Source organism: Desmodus rotundus, chromosome 3 (assembly GCF_022682495.2).
Source record: "Desmodus rotundus isolate HL8 chromosome 3, HLdesRot8A.1, whole genome shotgun sequence".
In the NCBI taxonomy this organism is placed as follows: domain Eukaryota; kingdom Metazoa; phylum Chordata; class Mammalia; order Chiroptera; family Phyllostomidae; genus Desmodus; species Desmodus rotundus.
The window spans coordinates 148,462,663-148,487,611 of record NC_071389.1 but is presented as its reverse complement, the minus strand read 5'-3'; the positions used below and the strand labels follow the sequence as shown (position 1 = coordinate 148,487,611).

Sequence of the window (24,949 nt, the reverse complement as noted above, 5' to 3'; positions counted from 1 at the left end):
AAAATGAAGAGGTTAGCAGCTGGGCATTTGGGAAAATGGGGGGGTCTCTGGGAGGTGGAGAGGAGATTGGTCACTGGTAAGGAGGCCTAGGCAAAGTAGGCCTGCCCCTTTAAGGTAGTGTCCCTCCCCTGCCCCCTCCCTGTAGGTGACCCTTGCCCGCCTGCCTGTCTACCCCACCTCACAGCTGTAACCAAGAAGGCTGTGTCCCCCTTCCTCTGGGCGTCCTTTCTGCCTCCTGCTGCCAGGTAATACCAACCTCGACCCCCTGGATCAGTTGCCCCAGTCAGACGGCTCCCCTGGTCTTGAGCAAAGTCGGACATCTGAGGAGAGCCCAGACACTTCCTTCTTCCCTTCTTCCCTCGTCCCAGCACAGCTGCCCCTTTCTTGGCCATTGATTCCCAGAGCTCTGGCTCCTACTCTCTGGGGTGAGGAATTGCTAAAAACAATTTATTTTCCACGCATGAGGGGTTGCCACTTATATGCCTCTTCACCTTCCTCAGCACTTAGGAACACCTGGGGCCAACTTTCCCAGGGGATGTGGGGATGGGGGTGGAGCTGAATGAAGCCCACTGCCAGATGTAAGGTAGGTGGGGTGGGGGTATGTGCAGGGAAAGGCTAAAATAGTACCAACTGAGTTAGGGAGTGGATTATTTAGAAGAAAAGACCAGACCTAGATTCTCCTTGGCCATGCGGCTTTTCAAGAGGCAGAGGGTGGCCCCTCCCTACTGGGGGCCCCCAGCAGAGACTGACTTTTGACCCCCACCCAAGAGACCAGTGAACCATTAACTCCTCTCCCATGTGAGCCTTCCTACTCTTGCCCCACCCCTGGCCCCGCCTAAGGCAGGGGGGGCAGGGGGGGCAGGGGGGGTGCTGTCCATCCCAGCCTTCTGTCTGACGTGGCTTCCATTCCACCTGGGAGCCTGGAGGCTAGGCCCAGCTGGCTCCCCTCCCTGACAGGAATCTCTTAGTGTCCACAGCGAGGCATGACAAGGACCTGAGGGGGGGCGGGCGGGGGGGAGGGTGCTGTCCATCCCAGCCTTCTATCTGACGTGGCTTCCATTCCACCTGGGAGCCTGGAGGCTGGGCCCAGCTGGCTCCCCTCCCTGACAGGAACCTCTTAGTGTCCACAGCGAGGCATGACAAGGACCTGAGGTGATGGGGCTCTTATATTACCAGTGGGGATGAGGTTTTGGGGACTGAGGAGGGATAGAAAGGTGGGGCAAGGTTGAGGGTTGGGATTTAGGGGACAGGGAATAGACGGTCAGCTCTGGATTGGGTGAGGGGAGCACCCTGAGTCAGAGAAGGTGTTCTAGAAACTGGCAACTGAGAGGCCGATCCAGGAGGAGGTAATAGGGAGGGAGAATGGAGGCTGGAGTGGGGGCTTCTGCTGGATTTAATGTGGGGGGCTGTCTGAGCAGTGAGGGGTCTCCGCTGGCCCTGCACCAAACAGCAGAGCAGGAGCACTGACCCTTCCTCCTTGTTCTTCCAGGGCACCTTCCTCAGGATGTGCCAGGGGGAATAGAAGCTGGATCCAGAGCCTCTGACCAGTTCCTCCCCGATAATGGGGCTCCCAATGAGTCATCTGCTGGTTGCCATATGTGTGTGTGCGGCCTTGGGCTGGGAAGAGGGCTCAGACCCTGACCTGAGCCCTGCTGAGCTGGAGCAGAACCATTACCTGGCCCAGCTGTTTGGCCTGTACGGGGAGAACGGCACGCTATCTGCAGGGGGGCTTGCCAGGCTTCTCCACAGTCTGGGGCTCGGCGGGGTTCAGGGGCTGCACCTGCGACACTACGGGCCTCCAGCAGGTCACACTGCAACCCCGGCTGGAGACAATTCCACTCACAGGTACAAACCCCTTCCCCGCCCCCCCCCCCCCCCCCGCCCCAATCCCACATCCCGGATCTTTTCAGCACGTAGATCCGTCTCCAGTGTCTACATCCTCTGGCTCCTGAAATCAGATTCCTAGGATTACAAAATTTTCAGGACCTGACTCCTTGTATCCCCTCAAGGCCCCCTTTGCCTCTGTCACCTTCTAATTCTCTCTCTTCCAGATCCCGGCTCCCTTCAGTCCCTTGCTTTTAGTCCCAGTGCTCAGTGTCTCCAGGCTGACTTAGCCCTCAGTTTGTAGCATTTTTGGCTGTCCCCCAGCTCCTATTTCCTATCACTTCCATGTCCCCCATTCCTGTAGTAACTGACAATTCTCAGATCCTCCCAGGACTGACATTCCATTGGTTTCTGGGTCCCAGAACCTCCAGCCAGTGGCTGGTCTTCCCTTTTCCCCTAACCTCCCTGGCAGCCTCTCGAGGGGGATTTCTCAGAGAACAAAGGTAAGTCTGACTTACCCATCCATCTGTTCCAGGCCACAGGACCCCGAATTGAATGTGGATGTCTGGGCAGAGCTGCCTCTGGGCCCCTCGGGGTGGGGTGACCTTGAGCAGCCAAAGGCCTCACCACCACCCCGTGGGCCAGCCCCCTCAGGCCTGGACCTCTTTCACAGGCTTTTGCTGCTGGACCATTCACTGGCTGACCACCTGAATGAGGCTGTGAGTTTGATGTGCGGGGAAAAGAGCCACAGGATTTAGATGGCATGAAATGTTTAAAGAGTCCGTAATTTTAAAAATATATATATTTATTTTTACAGAAAGAGGAAGGGAGGGAAGAAGAGAGGGAGAGAAACATCAGTGTGTGGTTGCCTCTCGCATGCCCCCAACTGGGCATCTGGCCTGCAACCCAGGCATGGGCCCTGACTAGGAATTGAACCAGCAACCCTTTGGTTCGCAAGCTGGCACTCAATAATTCCCTGAGCCACACCAGCCAGGGAAAGAGTCAGTAATTTAATAGCTACTTTTTAAAAATCCAGCTGTGGTGTTAGGGTATGTTATTCCAATATGAAGTATGTTCCCTCTGGGCTCAGGGCAGATAAGCCACACTCAGAACTCCAGAACCAGCTTAGCTGTCACACACTTGACAAAGCAGAAAAACCAGAGAGGCAGCCCAAGGCAGGCTGTGGGACCGGTTATCTGGAGAGGGGGCCTGCAGGGAACAGACATCTGTTTTCATCCAGAAAGACAGTGAACTTGTTCCACATACACCAGAGGGCAGTCAAAGCCACAGAGCTAACCCTGTAGGCGGCCTGGTGAGAGTGAGCGGCGCCCTAATAACAGGAAGTAGTCAAGCCAAAGGCTGGATAAATGTGTGATAGGGCTGTTGAAAGGAAGCTTGATGGCATTTCAGGTTCTTTTCCCTTCTAAGAATCTGGGCTGGAGAGTTCTAGTTGTCCAACTGAATCCATGACTGAATCAATGAAATCAGGTGCTTGGGAAGGAGGGCGATGGTGGCAATGTTCACTAGCACCCAATCTGCATTGAATTGAACATTGGTATTGGGTCAAATAGTCACTGGTAATGAACACATACTGACTACACATACCTGTACCCAGTCCCCGATGCACAGAGGCCCTGGGAGAGACTCAGTAGTCTGAGTGCCGAAAGGGCGGGTCTGCGTCACAGTTCAGTGTGTGACTCCCAACTCAACCCCCGCCCCCACCCCAGTGTCTGAATGGCTCCCAGCTGCTGGTCAATTTTGGCCTGAGCCCCGCTGCTCCTCTCACGCCACGTCAGTTTGCTCTGCTGTGCCCAGCCCTGCTTTATCAGATCGACAGCCGTGTCTGCATCCAAGCCCCAGCTCCAGCCCCGCCAGAGGATCTACTGTCTGGTCAGTGGGTGAGAGTGGCTGGTAGGGCACCCTGAATCCTGGAAGGGAGTGGGCTCCAAGCCAAGGAAGGGGGTTCACCGGGGTCCTGCCTCCCCTTGCAGTGTATCTTTGGCTCTGAGCCCCTCCCCCTAGCCCTGGCCTCACTTCAGCCCCTGATTCTCCCCAGCCCTGGTTCACAGCACCCTGGCAGTCCTGCTGCTCAGCGTCCCTGCTCCGCTCTCCCTGCTGCTGCTGCGGCTCCTTGGATCGCATCTATTGCGGCCCCTGCTGGGCTTCCTGGGGGCCGTGGCCGTGGGCACACTTTGTGGGGATGCGCTGCTACACCTGCTGCCACATGTACGTGGAGCCCCTTCCTTGTTCCCCTACCCCTTTTGGTGGACAGCCCCTCGTACCCGAGATGCTCCCAGTCATAGGTTGTCCCCTCCGCCTCTGTCAGCCCACAGCCTGCCTTCTAGTTGAATGTATGAGTGAAGGCTTGCCACCTCCCACCCAGGAGGAGGATGTCGTGGGGTGCAGGGGCTTTGGGGGCCTGTCCTAACCTCTTTTCTGTCAGGCACAAGGAGAACACCATGCCGGACATAGCGGGCGACCAGAGGAAGACCTGGGTCCAGGGCTGTCGGTGCTTGGTGGTCTCTTCCTGCTCTTCTTGCTGGAGAACGTGCTAGGGACTTTGCGGCACCGAGAGCTAAGGCCAGTGAGTGACCCCCTTTTTTCCTCCTGCTGAGACCAGAATCCTACCCAAGAACTGGCCACATGAACAAGGGGGTGAGGGGCTGAGTGTGCTCCTGGCTCCGCCATTTGCCTGACTGTCGGCCCTGACTGCTAATGGGGAGTGGATAGGGCTCCCTCAGCATAGACTCAGGATTCTGGCTGGCCCAACAGCTTCTGCTTCTGAGCTTCTGAGTTCAAGGCAACAGCAGGGAGGTGCCCACCTGGGAAGAGAGTAGAAGCCAGAAAACATCCCCAAGTGCCAGAAACAGAACCAGGTGTTCATTTTCCCAGCCGGTAGCCTGGTCTCTCCTTAGCCCCTGGTGTTGCTGCCTCCTCCACCAGGAGGGATACCCTCCTATTTTAGAGATGCTGCAGGCGGAAGAGAAAGGATCTCAGAACACCAAACCTGGACCCAGAGGACGGCAGCAGGATGGCACTTCAGCCCCTACAGGCAGCTCCAGGTGACTAGAGGAGACGAAGCGTAGGCTCCCGGTCTCACTTGCAGCCACCAACACTGTCCTTGTCCTTCATCCTGCAGAGCCAGGGACTCTGGGCTGCGGCGAGCAGGACCGCCAGCCGCCACCAGCCCCAGTCCCTTCTGGGCATCAAGGCCACAGTCACGGGCACCAGGGTGGCAGTGACACCAGTGTGACATGGATGGTCCTCCTGGGAGACGGTCTGCACAACCTCACTGATGGGCTGGCCATAGGTGTGAAGGGAGGGGTGGAGGGAGGCAGGTACTGGCTGGAGCTAGGAGAGGGCTACCAGGATGTGGGGATCACGGAGGGAACGTGGGCCCCCCGGCCCCTGGGGAGAACTCCTTCCAGACTGCCCACCTCCAGTTCTGCCGCCCCCAGGTGCTGCCTTCTCTGATGGCTTCTCCAGCGGCCTCAGCACCACCCTGGCAGTGTTCTGCCACGAGCTGCCCCACGAACTTGGTAGGAGTGGCAGGAGTGGGGTTGAGGTGGAACCTGGAGGCTGGCGGGTGACACTGGTGAGGGGCAGCCCTGGCTCACTCCCTCCTACCCTGTCCTCTCCTCCCAACAGGTGACTTTGCAATGCTGCTCCGGGCAGGGCTGCCCTTTCGGCGGTTGCTGCTGCTGAGCCTGGTGTCCGGAGCTCTAGGGCTGGGGGGTGCAGCCCTAGGAGTGGGGCTCAGTCTGAGCCCTGTCTCCCTCACTCCCTGGGTGTTTGGGGCCACTGCTGGAGTTTTCCTGTATGTGGCCCTCGTGGACATGGTGAGGTGTGGGGCAGGGCGGAAAAACTGAGGGAGGGGGCTATGGAGGAAAGGGAAGTATCAGTCCCTCCACCTCTACCACAGGCCACCTGGAAGGGTGCTGGGCCACAGGCCCACGGTCTGAGAAAGGAGGGCCGGGGAGAGTGGGGACGGGGACTGCTGATATTCCCTGACACCCTCCTCTCAGGCTTTGTGTTTCCGTGATAGAGATGAGGGCAGGATCCTGTCGTTCTTCTTTTTCAGCTGCCAGCCCTGCTGCGTCCTCCTGAGCCCCTCCCTGTGCTCGAGGTGCTGCTGCAGGGGCTGGGACTGCTCCTGGGGGGCAGCCTCATGATCACCATCGCCCTGCTGGAGGAGCAGCTGCAGGCCCCGCTCACTGATGGCTGACGGGGCAGGGGAAAGGCGTCCTGCTTGCTCTTCCTTCCCCCCAACCACAGGAATGGAGGCGGGACACAGGGCCAGTAGGAGCAATAGGATTTTAATAAACAGAACCCATCCCAAAGCCATGACTATGACAGATGTACTTGCACCAAAACAGCATAGAAAACCAGGATGTGGTGGGAGGGGCTCAAAGCAGGTCAGGGGGACGTGAGTAGGGGCCTGGAGGGGACAGGGAGCATAAGTCTGCAGGGAGAGCATTGTGCTTTAGCCCAGGGAGGAGCGGGAGGGATGGGGCAATGCACTGAGGTCCCCACTTTTCCTGCTGCCCTCGGCACCCTGGGGATACAGGCATCTAGGCAGATCTGCCCTTTATTGCTGACCACCAGCATTAAACACCCCCGACCCCAACGCTAGCACCACAGGTGGATCCAGGGCAGGGAGGAGGGCAGGAAGGGGGAAATTGCTTAGAGAAAGATTCAACTAGAATCCAGTGAATTGTGCTCAGTTCTCTTTACTTCCTACAACCGAGTACATGGGTCACAGGGTGGAGGGTGCAACAGGACACGGAACATGCCCCTCAGTGCCCCCAGCACACCCCTGCACACAGGATGGTGGTGTCTGCAGCATCACAGGTCATGCAGGGCACGGGGAAGGGGAGGATCACATACACATAGACGCCCGCAGCGAGTACCGGACAGAGAACACCCCTGAATATACACAGCTGTACACAGGGAACCCCCAGGTCCCCAACCCAACCCTCTCCCCTGTCTTGCCATCCCCCAGGCAGGAGGAACTGTATTGCTTTGAGAGAGCCACCCTGGGGGCCACTCTGCCAGGCACCCTCCCCTCCCATGCCCTCCCCACAATCCCATTTTGGCACATCTGCAAGACACACAGCAGCAAGAGTAGGCACCCTCCCTCCCAGGCTTCTGTGGCTTGGAGTTGAGGAAGTGGGTAGGAGGCTTCATCCTCCCTCTTTCTCCTAGCCCTTCCCAAACCCCTACACCAAGCCCACTCCAGCCGGAACCCACCCCACCCCTAAACGCACACACACAAAGCTGAGCTATCCAGGAATACAGGGAACAAGGAGATTGTCCGGGACGGGAGCAGAGGCAATGGGAGATAAAGGACTGGAAGCAGAGACCCCACCCTGGTGTGGGGGTAAGACTGGCACAACAGCTACTTTAGTGCAATTGGAGAGGGTGCCCACAGTGAGGGATGGAGACGGGAGGGGAAGGCTCTCCCCAAACTCCCTGGGGGCAAAGTCAGGCTCCCCAGGGAAGGGGCCTCGCAGGAGTGAGCTCGGGCCAAGGGCGGATCCTCTCGTCACCCGCCACCCTCTGCCCTCCTGGATACAGTGACAGTGTCCCCCTCACACTTAAGTGGGCCACAGCAGCCTTGGAATCAGTACCTTCAAGTAGTTCATAGAGCAGACCCTCCCACCCCAGCTTCCTCCCATCTCTGGGATTTGGTCGCTTCTCTAGGGGTCAGGTCGGGAGGAGGGAGTCCTAGAGTCAGACCCTTCCTTCTCCACCTCCCTCTTCCCAGACCACTGGGCTTGGTCCTCAAAGATTCCTCGCCTCCGCCCTTGCCCACCATGGGGCACGCTGCGGAGGATTGGAGCCGCCAGATCGGGGGGAGGGGCTGCTTTGCTCCTTCTCCCTCCTTCTTACAAGGTAGGGTTCAAACTAGGCAGGATGGGGCCCCACACTGGTTTGCACCAGGAGGAGGGCTTCTGGGCTAGGGTCTGTAAGGCTATTTTCCTTTGCGGTGGGAAGGGGAGGCAGGGGATGAACGCTGGGTGCCGGGAGAGGGTGAGGAATGGTGGAGAGGGAAGGAGGAAGGGGCCTCCCTGCTGGAGCACAGCCACTGGAGTCACTCAAATGGAGAAACACGCGTGTGCACGAGATCCAGAGTGTGCCTGCTCCCAGCCCCTCCAGCCTGGCCCCCCCCACCTCTCAGGGCCCCTTCCAAGACCCCAGAGAAGGTTTTGGGGGTACAACTGTAGAACCGTTCACTCTGGCCCCACAACCCCCATGCCCCCAGCCTCTTCTCCCCTTCTAGGTCCAGGGAGGAAGAAGGTGCTCAGGTGGGCAGACAGCGGTGGAAACAGTATTGAGTTTTCCTTTGGTTACATATTGAAGGCAAAGGTGAGCTGGACTTACAGTCAAAACGGATAGGGATGAGGAGGGAAGAGGGGCCATGGCTGGGGCTGGAGAGGGAGGTAGGCCCTCCTCTGCCCCTCCACCCCAGAGAACACATGTCGAAGTGGGGTGGCAGTCCCTCAGTCTCATCTCTCCCACCCCCCACAGCACCAAACAAAAGGAGAAGCCCCCTCCCCCCTAGGGGCTGCTCCCCACCCCAACCTGGGCTGTACATTCAGTGGTTTTCAGCAGTCCTATGGCTCAGGGGCCGGGGGTGGGACGGTGGCCCATCCGTCTCAGTTGGACAGTGGCAGTGACCTGGGTCTGTTGGTCCATCCTGGGACCCGAAGTTTGTGCCATTTGTTTTTCTGGAGGATAGTACACAACCCTACCAAAGCCACTGCCCAATCAGAAACACATCCCCCAAAAATCAGAAACTAAAAACTGGCTCTTTTCATCTCGCCCTCTGATTTACACGTCTGGGTCTGTTTCCCTGTCTCCTATGTAGCCCTCGCTCTGTCTCCTTTGCTGGGACCTAGGGCTGCTCCCAGGGTCCTCACTTAAAATAGGCCTTTTCTCAAAAGTGCTTATTACTTGAAGCAAGTGCTTTAGAGCTGCGGTGGGAAGAGGGGGAGGGGAAGAGGGTGGGTGAAGGGAAGGAGAGGTTTCCTCCCCACCCTACCCCTGAAGATTGGGGGGCATTCTGCCTGTTTTACTTCTCCACACCCGTTTTAAGTCAGAGGTTTAAGAAAAACAATCTTAACATTAAAATAAATATGCAGTGGCCATGAGAATGGTCAAAATGCTTCAAAAAACACTAGGGGCTGGAGAACTGGGGGTAGGGGGGTGTGGGACTTCCTTTGGCATAAGGAGAGGGGACTGCCAGTCCTCTAGGCCTCCTCACAGCACAAGAGGAGGACAGAGGACACCCCGCCACATGCCCAGCACTGCTGACGTGCGCTGGAGGGGCAGCAGGGAGCGGGCAGGCAGCCACCAGAAATCTCATCTAGCAAAACAATGGGGCCCCCGACAAACACACTGGTTCTTCCTGTCATCGTGGAACGCTGATAAAGGAGAACACGACTGATACCCTGCATTTTTTCTGCAGGACCCAGCTCCCTTCTCCCCTGCCCCCTACCCACCTAATTCCCAGCACCAAAATGAGAGGGACAGGGTGGGATGGGAAAATTCAGGAGAATTAAAGTTAGGGGGCAAGCTCTGCAGAACCAGCAGGGTGGGAGTGGGGGGCTGCAGCCCTTAAGAGAGGTCACGTTGATTGTCGTATAGGGGAGGACAGGGTGTGGAGGGAAGTGGGCAAGAGGGGCGTTGCAAGGCCCTTTGGCTTTGAAAATAAAAATAAAAACTAAAAGCTGCACAATCCTTCTCACCAATAATGGTCATTTGGAAGCTTTGAAATGGTTTAGGAACTGAGGGGTGGGGGAAGCGAGAGAGGGAGAGGGAGGGAGGGAGGAAGAGAGAGAGGGGGAGAGAGAGAGAGAGAGAGAGAGAGAGAGAGAGAGAGAGAGAGAGAGAGAGAGAGACAACGAAAAGGGACCACGACAAAGAGTAATAAGGACCTGGACAAACACCCCAGGCACCAGGGAACCAGCATGAGGTATGGTTAAGGGTATCTGTTAGGGAGGGAGGGGCCCTGGGATGCCCCCTCTCCCCTCAGCCCACCCTTGGCAAGGGTGGCAAGACTAGCAGGGGCCACAACTGAAATCCGTGTAAGATTGTGAATAAAGCAAGCATGAGAGGGGGTGGGAGGGTGAGGGGTCCCCTGGTACAGGGAGACCCTCTACTGTGTAAACGAAGCCCATCCAGTTCTCAGGGGACAATACTGATGGCGGCCAAACTGGGCAAGGATGCACTGTGAGGGCGGGGAGGGGGGGGCGTGACCTCTGTTCAAGTTCTGTGTCTTGGCCCCTGGCTGAGGTATTGAGTGTGAGCAAGGGAACACCGGGCTGCGGGAATGGGTCCAGCTGTCCAGGAGGCTTCACTAGCAGATGGATGGACAGGGCTTTTGAAGGGACCAGGGCCAAATTCAATGCTACATTTAGAGAAAAATACTGCCCCCCCCCTCACTCCGGCCCCATCTGGCTTTTGGGGTGCGACTTTGAGGAATCTTCTCAGTGCAGCCCCGAGCTCAAACCCGTCTCTCCTTGCTGCCGGGAAGGCCAGGACCAGCCTTGGCATCTATCGGTTGCTCCTTAGATCAGAGCTCCATCCTCACACTAAAGAGGAAGCCTGGGTCTTGGGTAGCCACGGCCCCTAGTCTGCCCTGTCCCTCCTGCCGTCTTTGGCTTCAGATCAGGAGTGACTGGTGGCAGTGGGTACTCTCAGACATAACGGAAGGTTGTAGCAGACAGGGAGCAAAGGAACTCTAGGATTGAGGGGCACAGGAGGAAGAACACAGTCCCTTCCTCCACACATGCAAACACATGCCTGAAACACAAAGGACATACTAGGGCTGTGGGTTTGAAATGGGCAGGAAATTAATCTGTTTCTTCCCCTAAAGGATAAAATGCTTACTTAAAAATTCATGACAAGCCTCAAAGTTAAGGGAAAGGAGAGCCAGGGAGGGAATGGCCAGAGGCTCTGCCCTCCCAGAAGTTAAAAGAAAAAAGCAAGGTTAAAGTGCGTGGTTAGGGGGCCAGGCCAGGAGAGAAAGGGAAGCAGGGAAGGGTAGGCTGTGGGGGCAGAACCAGCCCTTGATTTGCATATGAGGAGCCAGGGGAGAGTGCAGGATTGGGGCCCAGGTACAGTAGTTGCTGCTTCAAGTGTTTTGCATTTGAACTTTAGGGGTGATGGGGTACAGAAGTGGGGGAAAAGCGCCAGGCCCCAGTGCTAAATACCCTCCCCACTCGTCCACTAGCTGCCCCTGAAGGGGGAGGGGGCGCCCCCAGAGTGCTCACACAGTACCAGAAATTAAGGCTTCTCACTGCTGCGGGGATGGAGGAGCCGGCCGAGCAGGGAGGCAGTGATGGGCATGGAAGAAGAGAAGGAGATCTGCCTGGCAGTAGGGCAGGGGCAGGAGGACACAGAAAGGAGCATCAGAGGGAAGAGTTGGGGGAGCTGGCAGCAGAATGGGGGAACTGAGAGACGGGGTAAAAGAGAGGGGGAGCCAGGCATTTAGCAATCATTTTGGGACACTTGGCAGAAGGGGCTGCCCTGGGGGTACCAAGGGCCTGGGGTGCTCCCTGTCAGTCCCAGACCCCTGCCAGGCCAGGATGGTGTGGCAAAGGGGTGAGCAGCTGCTCCCCAGTGCTTTTCCCCCTCCTCCGCTCCCAAACCCAGTCGTGTTCTCCTTTAAAGTGCCCTAAATGTATAGACTTTTTCTAAATAAATAGAATAAGATATCAAGCCACCGGCAGGGAGAGGGACACTGGAGGGGCTACTCAGAGTAGCAGCCGTCTAACCCAATGGCGCCGTGCCGCTCCTGGCTGTACGGGCAGGAGGCCCCGTGGGGCAGGGCCCCGCAGCCACCCACCGTCTTGGCTGCTGCAATGCCGCAGTTCTTGAGCAGGCTGAAGCTGAAAGGACTGACGGCGTCCTTGGGTGGGAAAGGCTTCATGGTGGAAAGGATCAAGGCCAGGCAGTCTGCCACATCTTTGTTGGGGGCGCAGGCCAGTGCTGGGGTGTGACCTGCAGGCAAGGGTGAGAACTAAGGCACAGGGTCCTGTATCCCTGGGTCCCCACTCACCCTGCCCCAGGCTCTTGAGCTCTCTTATCTGTGGAGGGAGCCAAGGCAGGCAAGCACCCATTAGGGCCAGAAGTCAAGGGCCACGAGGACCCAAGGAGGCTGACAGGCAGACTGTGGAAGTGTGGAGCTAGTGGCGGAGCAGGGGGGACTGGATGCTGAGGGGTGTGGCAGGCTCTTCCTGAGGAGCCTGCTGGCTCCACCTAGTTTCAGCGGACTTCCCCCAGCGACTCTAGTATCCTGGTGTGGGCCCCTGCTCTGAAGAGTTCCCTTGGGAAGAAAATCCAGTTTACAGCAAGTTTAAGAAGTCACCTCCTGAAGAATGTCCCTGACCCCAAACCTGGGAGAGGTGGGGGCCTCCAGACCCCACCCACCTTCTTCATCCACAGCCAGCACTGTGGCCCCACGACTCAGCAGGGCCTGCACCACAGAAGCTAGACCATTCCGGGCAGCAATGTGCAGTGGCCTTGGCAGAAAGGAAAGAGAGGGAGCATGAAGTCAGTGGATGCCAAGCTGCCCTTCCACCTCCAGCCAGAGCAGCTGGGCACTGAACACATGCCGTGAGCTCCAGAGAGCCCCTGGAGTGCAGACGGCTCTTTCTGCACCCACCTGCCTCCCCCAGCCAGGAGCCCCCGTCCCTGGGCACTCACATCTGCAGCGCACTGTTGGTAGCATTGATAAGGCCAAGGTCTTGGGTTTCTGCCAGGATCAAGAGAGCACATTTCTCATGGCCCTGAGGGAGAGGAACAGAGAGGAGACTTGTGAAGTAAAAGCATGACTGGCCACAGAGGAGTCGGGGAGGGTAGCAGGGAGGCCAAGAGCTATGCCACCATCGGGCAGGCCAGCCATTCCTGACTCCCTCTGCAGCCTACACCATCACGCCAGCCCAGGCCCTCAGCAAGCCCCGGCCTCGGCTGCCTCACCGCCACCACTCCGGGTGTACCTTGCTACAAGCCAAGTGGAGGGCAGTGTTCTTGTTCTCATCCAGCACAGTAAGGTCTGCCTTCCCTCGATACAGCAGAAATTCTACAAGGCAAAGGGGACAGAGAGGGAATGATGCCTCCCACCCAGAGCGGCAGCCATCCCTGCTCTCCGCCCTTCTGGCTGCATACACTTTGCATCCCATCTCCAGAGGGCGACACACCCAAAGACATGTCTCCTCCTAAAGCCCACAGGCAGGGCTGGCCCATCTTACAAAAAGCCCAAGGGTGCCCCTCCCTCCACACACAGCCCCTACACACCCAGGGCAGCAGTTTGTCCGTGCTCAGCCGCCGTCATGAGCGCAGTGCGGCCCGTGTGGTCAGTGGCGTTCACCTCGGCCTGATGCTGCAGCAGCATCCGGAGCCCAGAGATGTTGTCCGCGAAGGCAGCGGCGTGAAGAGGGGTCCTGCAGAGCAGGGGCCGGGGCACTGTGAGACAGGGAAGGCTATTCCGCCTGAGCAGAGAGAGGTGGCCAGAGAGGCAATTCAGGCTTCTCCCTACGCCTTTTGCCACTCACTCACCGTCCTTTGGCATCTCGGCTGTTCACAATCTTGGCACCCAGAGCTCCCAGCAGCATCTCTGTGGTGCTGTCCTGGTTATTAATTCTAGGGGAAGAGGAAGGCTCAGTAGGAAGGGCAAGGGAAGCAGACTCTGGCCCTGTGCACAGGTCACAGACCCTGGAGTGGGGCGGAGGCAGAGGAAGGGACTTACACTGCACAGTGCAAAGGAGTGAAGGGGTTTCCTTCCAGGTATGAAAATGGGCTGTGTTCAAGTAACAACTCCAGACAATCTTCATGTCCTGGGTATACAGGAGGGAGAGTGGTGACGGACCGAAACGACGACAAGGTTCCCTACACCTGCCCTGTCCCACCTCCTGGCATCATGCCACTTCCAGAACCAAACCAACCCAGGTCCTTCCCCAACCCGCTAACCCTTGGTGTCCGTACACATCCCTGTGATGCGAAGACCCCAGCCCGTACCAGTGTAGGAGGCCCAGTGCATGGGCGAGTACCCGCTGTAGTCCACCCCGGCATCCAAGGGGTCTGTGGAAAGGGCGGCCTGCAGCAGGGTCCGCAGGACTGCAGTGTGGCCGCAGGCCGAGGCCAGGTGAATGGGTGTGCGGCCCTTGAAGTCTCGGCACAGCACAAACGCGTCGTGGTCCAGCAGGGCAGCCAGGCAGTCCTCACAGCCAGTCACTGCCTGTGGGTGACGTGGGGGTGGGGAGCGAGGGTGAGGAGCTGCTCCCTTTCCCAAGACCAGTCACTGAGGCTGGTGCAGGAATAAGAGCCACACCCAGGACTCCGATCCTGTGGGCTGAGGGGGCAACTTTAGGACAGGTGATGGTGGAGAAGGATGGGTAATGGCACCATTATCCAACGGGACAGGTGCCCTGGGGCAGCGTCTGGATGGCCAGCAGGTGGCTGTATGTGATTACAAGGCAAGGTCATCAGGAAGATCAGCTGTGGGTGTCAAGTGCTCCCCTGGAGCAAACACGGTGAAGCCCAGTAAGAAGACCCTGGGCACACAGCCCTGGGCCACAGTCCAACAACCTGAAGTCCTACTGCTGGTGGGTCCTGTGCCCCGACGTCCAGGCCCACCTATGAGCAGCCCCACCCAGGAGCTCACTCACCCCACGGTGGAGGGCAGTGCGGCCCCGGAGGTCAGCAGCATCAGCTGTGGATCCTTTCTCTAGCAGCAGATGTACACAGTCCACGTGGCCATTCATGATGGCCAGCATCAGTGGGGTTCTGCAGAGGAGGCGGAGAAAGGTGAGGGCCTGGCGGGGACAGGGAAACCTGCACACCACCACCGCCCACACTCACTGTCCATAGGCATCCATGACATCTGTGATGTCAGCTCGTTCCCCACTGTCAATCAGCAAGTGCAGGGAATCAGTGTGGCCAGAGGCAGCTAGGAGGAAAGGGGACCTTCGTCAGGGCATGGTCAGGGAGGAGAAGGCCAGGGCAAGGCTAAAGGGGCAGGGGGTCAGGAAGCTATGAATCAGTACATGAAGTTTCCATCCTCCTGAGGCCATGCCACTGCAAGCCCCAATCCCATTCAGGAGGGATGGGAGACCAGCCTCCAAGGCCTGGTGTGGCAATGAAAGGGAGCAGCCCAAGGGGTAGACGAACCAGCAGCGTGCAGGGGTGTCCACTTGCGTTTGCGCTCCTTGATGAGGGCAGAGGCGCCGTGAGCTGTAAGCACCTCCACACACTCGGTAGAGCCCCGCTCAGTGGCCAGGAAGAGCGCGGTCCGGCCCTTGTGGTCCCTCACATCCAGGTTCACCAGCGTTTCAGCCAGTGTCTTCAGGGCTTCACAGTGACCATTGTAGGCCTGGAGGGGTGCACGCAACCAATGGATACATTTCAGGACACTGCCTCCTTCTTGGGGCCCATGGGGAGACTCTGAGCAGCAGTCCTCCCCACAAGCTCCTCGGGCCCCTCAGGCTCTTAACCTGCACTATGCCCATCCACTCCCCAGACCACTGCCTGCTGCCACATCCCCACAGGAAGGCGGAAGCACGGACAGAGTCACAAGTCCACGCACTTCTGTGTGGGGCAGGTGAGGACAAAGAAGGCAAGGAGAAAAGCCGGGGACTCACAGCTAAGTGCAAAGGGCTGACTGGAATGGTGCTCTCCACATCCTCCAGGCAGTTAAAGGACATTTCTAAGAGCTGCAATGGACAGGACAGCAGGTGCTAAGGTTCTGGAAATCCCAAGACATTAGCCTTGTCCCCCACTGAAAGGAATCCCCTGAACCCCTGGATCTAGAGACCACACTTGATTCAGTCATCCCTTGGTTTCAGAATCCACAAGCACGAAGGTGCCCTGCCCCTGCCTCCCCTAACCAGGGCCAGATGCCAGGCGTACCAGTTCGAGGTTCTGTCTGTTGCCATAGGCAGCTGCATAGTGCACAGCTGTGTAGCCCTGCCTGTCCCGCAGGGAGGGGTCTGCACCGTTATCCAGTAAGAACTCCAGACAGCTGGGGGCAAGAGGTAGCCTGTGAGGTGGGGACAGACCCAGTCCAGGAGGGCACAATTCTGGGAGAGGCAGAGAGGGGCAAGGGAACCCCTCCAGGCCTCTCCCAGAATTGTGTAGCTGGCCAACACCCGCGTAGGCTAACTCCTGCCCCTTCGACCCCACCTCCAGACCCACCCCTCTCCTCCAGGTCTGCCCTGAACCACTCTGGCTCCAACTCCCTTCTTTATCCTTTGAAGAGTCTCCCAGAGAACCTAAAGCACAAGTACCAGCTATCAGCATTCTGCTGACCGACACCCTCCCCTCATTTCCAGGCGCGCTGACCCCCTACCTTGAATGCCTTCTCCTCCCAGCCCATCTGAAGAAGTCTACTCATCTCAAACTTGGTCCCAGCATCCTCTGCTCCATGAGGCCTTCCCTAACTTTCCCAGTTAGGTGCCTCCTCCTCTGTACTCCCTTGGCACCCTTCTCATTGCTTGGTAGTAGTTGTACTTGTAGTGATAAAACAATATTTAGCACTCCCTATGTGCCAAGCACTGTTCTAATTACTTCCTGTGCATTAAATAGTTTAATCCTCGTAATGACCCTCTGAGGTAGATACTAGTCTTAATCTTACTACGGTCGAGGAAAATGAGGCACAGAGAGGTTAAGTTACTTGCCAAAGGTCACAAAGCTGAGCCTCTTGGGTTGTAAGTATCCATTAAAAAAAATAAATAAACCGTTTATTTTAGAACAGCCTTAGACTTGCAGAAAAACGGTGGAGATAGTACAGAGTTCCCACATACTGCATACCCAGTTTCCCGTCATTAACATCTCACATTAGAATGTGTAAGGGCCCTTTTGTTTGTCTTTCCCAACAGATGATTAGCTTTAGGAAAGCAGAAACTTGGGGTAATTGATCCTTTATCCTTAGTACGTAGTACAGTACTTGGTAGCTAATAAGTAATTAATTAATGCTTATGGAAAAAACAAGTGATTTTGTGTGTCTGGTTTTTCTGACTCTCTCAAAAGAAGACCACTTGTTCCTTGAGGGAAGAAACCGTGCCCCACACTTTTGTCTCTGCCCACGCCGCTCAGTGCAGGCCTACACTCAGAGCGCCCCAAACGCACTGCTGGCTGCCAACAGCGCAGCTACTCACAAGAAGGCCTCCTTCCTGCGGGACTCCTTCAGTGGCTCGTCCTCTTCAGCATCGTGGCTGGACGATGAGTGGGGCTCTGCTCTGTGGGAGGGAGAGTGAGGGATCACAGGGAAGCTCGGGGAGCTGAGGGGGTGAGAGGGCCGGAGTGGGAGTCTCACCTCCTGTAGGTGTCCGAGGCGGCAGCATAGTGGAGGGGGGAGCAGCCTTTGCAGTCAGCCTCGTTGACACCTGCCCCGGCGGTCACCAGCGTGACAGCACACTGGTAGCTGCCGTTAGCAGCTGCGTAGTGCAGTGGGGTCCTGGGGAGAAGTGGGGGAGGGTGGGCAGGTAGAAGAATCAGGGACAGATCAAAATGCACCCAGATGTGCAGCTAAAGCCGCTCTGTAGTGTTCTCCTCACTTAGCTCCAGCTCCCCACCCCTTGCTCTGTCATTTGTCGCTCTCATCATACAATCCCTACGTACACCCATGCACACTAACACACCTTCCGAATTTGTCTCTCCTCCTCAAGTCAGCTCCACTGCTCAACAGCAAATTAAGACATTCAACATTCCTAAAAGGCAGAAAGATGAGGGTTAAGAGAGTGAAAGCCTCAAGGAGAAGCCACAGCAATAGGGAGGGGCCAAGGGACAGCACTGGACAGCCCTGCCTGCCGTGGCTGCCCTCACTGTGAGAGGGGATGGGGTCTGGCAGGAAAGGAGGGACCAATCCTTGCCCCGCTCTCTCCTCAAGGTCTGGGAGAGAGTTCTCTCACCCTCCAGAAGCAGCAGCATGAAGACAGGTGCGGCCAAGGTTGTCAGGCGTATTGATGTCAAACCCAGCTGAAAGCACGTGCTCATTGCTGAGTGAAGACACAATGCTGTACAGCTGACCTGCAGGGCCAGAACAGCCAGATCCCATCTGAGGGCACCGCGCAGAGGGGACGGGCCTCTGCCTCCCCGCACACCCGCCCAACTCCCACCTGGCCAGCACATACCTGAGGAAAGAAGCTTGCGACAACAGTCAGAGAATCCAAAAAGGACAGCTAAGTGCAGGGGGAACATGTCGTGGATGCCGCGCCTAGGGAGAAGCTGGGACTCAATCCTTGGGTCCAGGAGGGACCTCTTTTCCGTGACCCACCAGCAGCCTAGGAGCCCGCAAGCTTCCCTTGGGCAAGCTCCTGTGTGCCTCCACGTTGGATGAGAGCTGTCTGCGCAGATCCGAGGTGGCCTAGCAGTGGGGCCAGGAGCCCTGACTCACCGGGCGGTATCCGCGCCATTGGTCATGAGGGTGCTGATGAGCAGCTCGTGTCCGTAGCGAGCGGCCACATGCAGTGGCGTGTTCCCAAATTTGTCAGCACAGTCTATCTCGCTGCCTGAGAGGGGGATGCATACACGTCAACAGGTAGACCTTAGGCTTCAGGCCACTTACACTAACTAGTCAGCTACCATTTGAGTGCTTAGTGTGTGCCAGGCGCCAGGCTAAGCATTCTACACGTGTTATCTTGTTTGTAAGCCTCAGGGGAAGGGGCAGGCAGAGCAGGGCCATTTCCATTGGTGCCTGGTTCAGAGCTCCAGGTGCCCACCCTGACTGGAAAACAGTGTGGGAGGTAGAATATAAGGAAGAAAAAGGGTTTCTAGAAATGATTTCTCTGGGGGAGGAGGAGAGGGAGCACAAAGTCTCCCAAATCCTTACCATTCTGGATGAGGATCTGGGAGCGGGTGAAACGGCCATGGATGGCAGCCATGTGCAGAGGACTTTTCCCTTCTTTGCTCTGTGGAAACACGGCAAGTGTTTGTTTGTTTGTCTGCATGCTTGTTTTTTCAGTGTAAAGCACAGAGAATGCCCTTTCCCCTTCTAAAGGACGCATCTCAGGACGGGGCAGTCATATGGACATCTTCTTAGCCTGCATTCTCCCAGGTCCCTGGCAAGGTCTGATCGACCCAGGAAGCAAGGGGACAGTTCCCCAGAGAGTGAACCGGAGGGAAGATACGGTCAGGACCCCCAGAGCCAGGCTTCTCTCCCCACTGGTCTCAGCCTCAACCTTTTAGGTACCTGGTAGTTGACATCGGCCCCGTTATTGACCAGCAGCTCCAAGCAGAGAGCGCCATTGGTGGAGACTGCAGCCACATGTAGTGGCGTGAAGCCCTTGTCATTCGGCTGGTTGACATTGGCTCCTGCATTCACCAGCTCAATAGCCACAGCATCCTGGCCCAGGTAGCAGGCGATGTGCAAAGCTGTGTTTCCAAAAGCGTTGGGCTCATCGATCTGGATTTCCAGGGGCGGAGATAAGGGAGGTATCCATTTAAACAAAGTGGAAGCTGACACAGAAAGCTTAGAGAATCCCAGAAATCCAATGACTGCCTCAGCCCCTTCAGGTTCCTGGCCCAAAAGACTGAGGGCATTATAATTTAAGGTAATTATTCAGACCCTCTTACCACTCTTCCGTGCCTCCCAAAAACTACACCTTTGTATCTCCATAACAGACTCTGACCTTCAACTCCCTGCCCTTAGTCCCCAGCCCCCAGGCTCAGCACCCTGACCTCAGCCCCCATCCGGAGCAGGTACTTCACCACTTCGATCTGGCCACTGGCAGCAGCTGTATGGAGCAGCCCGTAGCCCTTGCGGTCCTTGCAGCCAAGATCTGCTCCCCGTGCCACCAGCAGTTTCAGGACCTCCAGATGCCCTGGGAAGAGAGAGGATGCTCTCAAGGAAGGTTTGTGGAGGGCTTCTTTCTGAAGGCTGCAACCCCCTCTTCCCTGCCCTAGGAATCTTAAACATCGAATTCCTGCTCTTCCTGTGAATCCTTTCTCACCTAGAAAAGCTGCCCAGTGCAGAGGCTGCCGCTCCTTTTTGTCACAGACATTCAGGCTGGCTCCCTTATTGAGGAGCAGGTTCACCGTCTGTATCAGGATAGGAAATGCCGGTTCAGTGCCAGGTTAAGGCTCTCAACCTACCTACGAGCAGAGGCCTCAGCTCCTCAAAAAGGCTGAGGCAGCCTGTCTTTGCTCTTGAGCAGAGCAATCTGGAGAAGGAGAGGAAACAGAGGAAGCAGGCACTACCAAGGGGATCCCACACAGTTTGAGGGAGTCTCTTCAGGTGATCTGTTGTTGTGGAGTTTTTTTTTTTCAATAACAGTTTACACCCAATATTAGTTTGTATTAGTATCCAGTGTGCAGTACAGGGATTAGACAATCATATGCTTTATGAAGTGTTCCCCCCAATATTTCCAGTACCCACCGGGCACCGTACATAGTTATTGTGATAATACTGACTATATGCCCGATGTCATACTTTACATCCCCATGATCTGGTGGCTCTTAAACTCTTTTGAAAAGTCTTTGAAAGTGTGTTAAAGACATGGACTCTCGCTGCAGAAAAAGGCATGTATACAAACATTTTCCATGCAACTCCAGAGAGTTTATTACTCTCTCTTGAGGTCCAAGTCAAGGATTTCAATCTAATGTGACCATTCATTCAGTACTTGAACCCAACCGCTCATATAACCATCAAGGCTTCTCCTCCCCAGGCCTGATGGCCCAGAAGTCACGGAGGAAGAGTGGGAAGGAAAGGGAAGGAACTAGGCTAGACATGGAGTGGAAGTGGTCCTCACCTCTAGATGCCCACTATGCACTGCGTGGTGCAGGGCGCTGCGCCCACTCCTGTCAGCCACGTTGAGGCTGCTCAACAGGGGTGCCAGAGCCTCCGCACACTTGGTGGCCCGGTTGGCAGCAGCCACATGCAGTGGTGTCTGCCACAGCTTGTCCCGGGCATTCACATCTGCTGAATGTGCCAGTAGCAGCCCCAGCACCTTCTGTTCAGGGGCAGGGGATAAGAGAGATGACAGAGGGAGAGAAGGAGGCAAAACAATAGGAAATGGAGGAAAAAATAGGTCAGCATGGTACATGTGGCCCTGTGCTCTCTTTCTCCCTACTCCTTATCAGAGTCTCTTCTCATTTGGCCGGCATATCTAGCCTCTCAATACCTGCTTCCACCTTCTGGATCTTCTTAGAGCTTAAAATCTTCCCTACGTTGCTGAGGGAAATATGGATCCCTTCCTCTTCTTCAAGCCATCAGTATCACTCTCTAGCCCAGACCCTGAAAATCTGCACCCACACACATAGCCACTACCAAGCAAGTCCACACATGTAGAGGATCCCAATCCCGCACTACTTCCAGCAAAGATAAATGCTTCTGTAACATTAATGCCCAAATACCTGCCTTCAGCCCTTCCACAGGCACCAAAATCATAGTCATTACCTAGGTAAGCAAACATATACTGGTTCCTCTCCAAAACCCAGGCTGAAATGGCCCTCCTAATCACCCCGCACCCCATTCCCACTGGCCTCAGTCCCACCCCTTGTCTGGTGGCTTGAGTCAGGGAAGTGACTGTCGAACCAAGAGAGAGGTCTCCTTTTCACACTCTTTACGGTTGATGGACCCAACTGATGAGGCATGTTTGACCTTGTACTGTCAGCTTTCATACTGCTTGACGTGCAGGGGTGCAACAGATCCCTACCCCTGTCCTTCCATGGAAGGAAAAAAATCTCAGTGCCCAGAGGGGGATCAGACTCCAAGGTGGCCCCCCAGGGAGGGATGAGTCACACAGGCCTGGCAGCAGGGCCCCCTGCAGTCTGCCAGCCCAGAGTTAAGCTCTCCCCTTATGTCACGTCAGCTGGCAACACTCAGCACCCCCTTACCAGCCAGTTCTAGGGGCGGGAGGGGCAAGGGCTGGTCTTCTCCCTACCCTGGGGTAGGCCAGCTTGTAGAACAGAGGACTGAGGCTCTCCAACCCTTAACCTCCACCTTTAACCAACAAACTCATCCTTCTTCGGAAAGGTGAAAGAAGGTGGGAGGCCTGTACCTCATTTCGGGAGGCAGCAGCACGATGAAGAGGGGTCAGCCACAGTGTGTCCTTAGCGTTGACATTAGCACCTGTGGGGATAGAATTTCCTCTTTTGAGAGGAGGTGGAGAAGAGATAGGAAAGGAAGCCAGTCATCAGGGCAGGGAATCTGGATGGCGCTGTAGCCTCCCTCGGACCAACCACCAGAGAATAATCCTTGGATAAAAAAAGAGACTCCTCCCCTCAGGTCCCTCCCTAGTGCCACACCTTCCAGCTCCCCACTTTCACCTGACATCAGTAGCAACTGGAGGATGGGGACATCGCCTACATAAGCAGCAGCATGCAGTGGGGTTCGCCTCTCTTGGTCCTGGGAAGGCAGAAAAGAGGGGCTGCTATGAGGATGAACTATGCAGGTCCCCGGCCCAATTCTTAAGAGTCCCAGGTCTTTCCCCACAACCTCTTCCTAAAGGTTCTACGGACTCCTAAATCCTGACCCTGAGTCAAAGCGAACACCTAGGTAGGGTGGAGTAGGGGCCAGAGCCCAGGGGCTCAGGAAGCAGCCTCCTCCTTCCACGGGGGAGGCGGCGCTGCAGACTCTGACGCTTCAGAAGGGAACGCCGTTTCTGGGCGTACTCAGCCGCTGGTCGGTGCGCCCAACCTGACCTCTCTCCATCCCCTAAGGTAGAGCAGGCGCCCACCCCAGGGTGGCAAGAGCTGCGGCTTCACCCGAACCGACGAGACACGGAGCCGCCCCACTAGTGGGGAGGAGTCCAGAACACCAGGGCCCAGATTACCGGCTCGCCATCCTTCCTGATCTCAACTCACCAACACATTGATGTTCTCCTTCTGCGAGAGGAGGGAACGCACTTCCTCCACATCTCGGCTAAAGATGGCCTGGACCAAGGGCGGCTGCAGGGAGAACCGGCGTTCAGGGAGCCGGCCGGAGCGGAACCGGCGGGGGGTGGGGAGCAGGGGTACTCCAGGTTTAAGGGGGGCGTCGCCGAAGGGGCTCTACTCTGGGGTCCTGGCTGCAGGGTACTCTCGCAGTGTCTCAGCCAGTCGCCAGGCCCCCAAGGACACCGGCTCGGTTGAGGGGAGCGCGGCGTGGGGCGGGGCGGGAGCCGCGGGAGCTCCGGGCTCAGGCCCTGCCTAGGCCGCACATCCCCGGGCTCGCGTGGCGGTGGCGCCGGGCCCTGGAGGGAGGAAGCGGGAAAAGGCAGAAGGGCTGACCTGGTCCGTGATGCTGAGGATCCCCATGGCCCGGCCCGGGCTCCGTCCGCATCGAGCTCCCGGCGGCGGCGGCGGCTGGTCCACCGGGGACACCGGGCGGCCCAGGCGGCGGCTGCGGCGGCGGCTGCGGGGAGAACGCAGCCCCGCCTACCGGGGGGCGGGCGAGCGGGAGCCCGCAGCGCTCCCTGGCGGCCGTCCTGGGCCCCGCCGCAGGACGCTTGCCGCGCCGCCTGAGGCCGTGGCGCCCTGTGTCCAGCCTTGCGGTTGCCCCAACCTCGCGCGTAGGTTCCCGGGCTCCCCAGGCGGGCCGTGCTGCGCTGCCCGCTCCAGTCTGGCGGCCCCAGGGTTCCCCCACAGGACTCTAGCGGCAACTCGGACCTTGGCCCTGCAGCCCACCAAACCTCAGTGCCCCCTCGGGAGCTAACTCCTCCCGTCAGCGGTTACACACCCCTAAAGCCCCCACAGTCTTGGGGAAGCAGGGGCATGGAGAACTGGGGATTATACATGACAATAGCTTCAGAGGAAGGGCAGGCATATAAATCTACGACTGGCGACATGAGTTGGGTAGAAGAGAAATAGCAAAAGTGTTCAAACTTAAGAAAGAAATCCCAAGGACTCTTCTGCTGCAGAAAACCCTCACAAAGAGGCTAGAAGAGCTGGCAGCTGAAGGCCTCCAAGGCCAACAGAAGGGTCACTTTTCGACTCCCTTACTATTACATTGACAGGTTTAGGTGGTAGGGTGGCGGCTACACTTTAAAAGGCTCAACGGTTTCTACCCAGAAAAGGATGGGGGTGCTTCCCCTCCTCCATTGGAGAGGCCAGAGAGCAGCCAATCAGGGAAGATCTGGATGCAGGGCAGCCCAGCCCAAAAAGAGAGAAGAAGAAAAGTGGAAATTGAAAAACTGGGCCGTGGCTGGTGTGGCTCAGTGAATTGAGTGCAGGCCTGCGAACTGAAAGGTCGTTGATTTGATTTCCGGTCCAGGGCACTTGCCTGAGTCGTGGGCCAGGTCCCCGTTTCCGGGCGTGTGAGAGGCAACCAACCAACCAGTCCATGTATCGCTTGCACCTGGACGTCTCTTTCCCTCTCTTCCTCCCTTCCCTTCCCATCTCTCTAAAAATAAATAAATAAAATCTTTTAAAAAAGGAAAATTGGTACAATTTATAAAAGGTGACTCAGGGTCCTGTTCTGAGCTCAGCAACTCAATTAGTGTCTTCTAAGAAGGGAACACATTTAGGAAGAAGGGTAGCAGTTGGCCCCGTCAGGGCATAGATAAAGAAGTCCTTCCTTGCCCTCCAACAATCTGTACCCCCTCATTGCTTTCAATATCTTGGTTCCCACTGGGAAAATACACAAGACACTGGTACCAGTGTTTTTTCCTGGAGAGAAAAACTGAGTGACAAGGAATGAGAAATAAAAGGGAAATTTACCTACCACCATATACTTTTAATAATTAAAAAAATTACCATATTGAAAATGAAATTTACAATATTATATAAAACTTACCTGTATTATGTAAAAATTACCTGTACCAGGAAGTCTTCCCAGGTTAACAGGTTCTTTCCCTTTTGTTAGGTTTCCTTAAACACTTTACCCTGTAGCAATCACATTTATTTTTTTTTAATTCTTTTATTGGAAGGTGGGAAAGAGAGAGAGAGAGACATTGGTTTCTTATTTCACTTAATTGTGCACTCATTGGTTAATTCTTGCAAGGGCCTGATGGAGGATCAAACCCACGACTTTGGTGTATCAGGACGATGCTCTAACCAACTGAGCTACCCGGCCAGGGCTAGCAGTCATGTTTAAATTGAACACCTTTGTGGTTCATTTCACCTTCAATTTTTAAAAATTATCTTATTGTTGTTCAGTTACACTTGTCTGCATTTTCTCCCCACCCCTCTACCCTACCCCAGC

The 24,949-nt window shown here is 56.4% G+C and overlaps 2 protein-coding genes across 4 annotated transcripts; one reads left to right on the top strand and one right to left on the bottom strand.

The window, feature by feature from the left end:
- Positions 1-156: 156 nt before the first annotated feature.
- Positions 157-6,168, top strand: SLC39A5 (solute carrier family 39 member 5). Of its 2 annotated transcripts, none has more exons than XM_045184639.2 (11): positions 157-245; positions 1,490-1,845; positions 2,360-2,543; positions 3,552-3,714; positions 3,881-4,050; positions 4,268-4,408; positions 4,790-4,886; positions 4,964-5,134; positions 5,283-5,363; positions 5,473-5,663; positions 5,906-6,168. In XM_045184639.2, exons 2-11 carry the CDS (start codon positions 1,562-1,564, stop codon positions 6,047-6,049), a joined length of 1,626 nt encoding a protein of 541 aa, XP_045040574.2. In that variant the 5' UTR covers positions 157-245; positions 1,490-1,561; the 3' UTR covers positions 6,050-6,168. The 2 variants fall into 2 exon arrangements, with proteins under 2 accessions (XP_045040574.2, XP_024432143.2); XM_024576375.3 differs by lacking the exon at positions 157-245 and adding an exon at positions 1,004-1,152.
- On the bottom strand, positions 6,125-23,195 carry ANKRD52 (ankyrin repeat domain 52). 2 transcript variants are annotated; one of them, XM_053921320.1, is made up of 28 exons: positions 23,038-23,195; positions 22,633-22,716; positions 22,096-22,174; positions 21,828-21,898; positions 20,577-20,777; positions 19,779-19,866; positions 19,507-19,649; positions 19,019-19,231; positions 18,659-18,737; positions 18,224-18,338; positions 17,961-18,043; positions 17,739-17,856; positions 17,469-17,537; positions 17,144-17,284; positions 16,986-17,066; positions 15,739-15,868; positions 15,471-15,542; positions 15,001-15,202; positions 14,692-14,779; positions 14,499-14,616; positions 13,849-14,068; positions 13,580-13,667; positions 13,390-13,473; positions 13,129-13,274; positions 12,831-12,913; positions 12,538-12,620; positions 12,262-12,353; positions 6,125-11,832 (listed from the first exon to the last, which is right to left on the bottom strand). In XM_053921320.1, exons 1-28 carry the CDS (start codon positions 23,062-23,064, stop codon positions 11,582-11,584), a joined length of 3,249 nt encoding a protein of 1,082 aa, XP_053777295.1. In that variant the 5' UTR covers positions 23,065-23,195; the 3' UTR covers positions 6,125-11,581. The 2 variants fall into 2 exon arrangements, with proteins under 2 accessions (XP_053777295.1, XP_053777296.1); XM_053921321.1 differs by having other exon boundaries at positions 15,739-15,850.
- Between the last annotated feature and the right edge of the window lie 1,754 nt (positions 23,196-24,949).

What these genes read in the sequence shown, in the direction of transcription:
- SLC39A5 (XM_045184639.2), top strand. Translation starts at nt 1,562, where the DNA reads ATGGGGCTCCCAATGAGTCATCTGCTGGTTGCCATATGTGTGTGTGCG. An exon ending in CTGACCACCTGAATGAGGCT is followed by an intron (nt 2,544 to 3,551) that starts GTGAGTTTGATG and finishes CCCCCACCCCAG; the next exon opens with TGTCTGAATGGCTCCCAGCT. An exon ending in GGCACCGAGAGCTAAGGCCA is followed by an intron (nt 4,409 to 4,789) that starts GTGAGTGACCCC and finishes CTCCTATTTTAG; the next exon opens with AGATGCTGCAGGCGGAAGAG.
- ANKRD52 (XM_053921320.1), bottom strand. Translation starts at nt 23,064, where the DNA reads ATGGGGATCCTCAGCATCACGGACCAG. An exon ending in GCCTCGGACACCTACAGGAG is followed by an intron (nt 17,067 to 17,143) that starts GTGAGACTCCCA and finishes TCCCTCCCACAG; the next exon opens with AGCAGAGCCCCACTCATCGT. An exon ending in ACCAACAGTGCGCTGCAGAT is followed by an intron (nt 12,354 to 12,537) that starts GTGAGTGCCCAG and finishes CTTTCTGCCAAG; the next exon opens with GCCACTGCACATTGCTGCCC.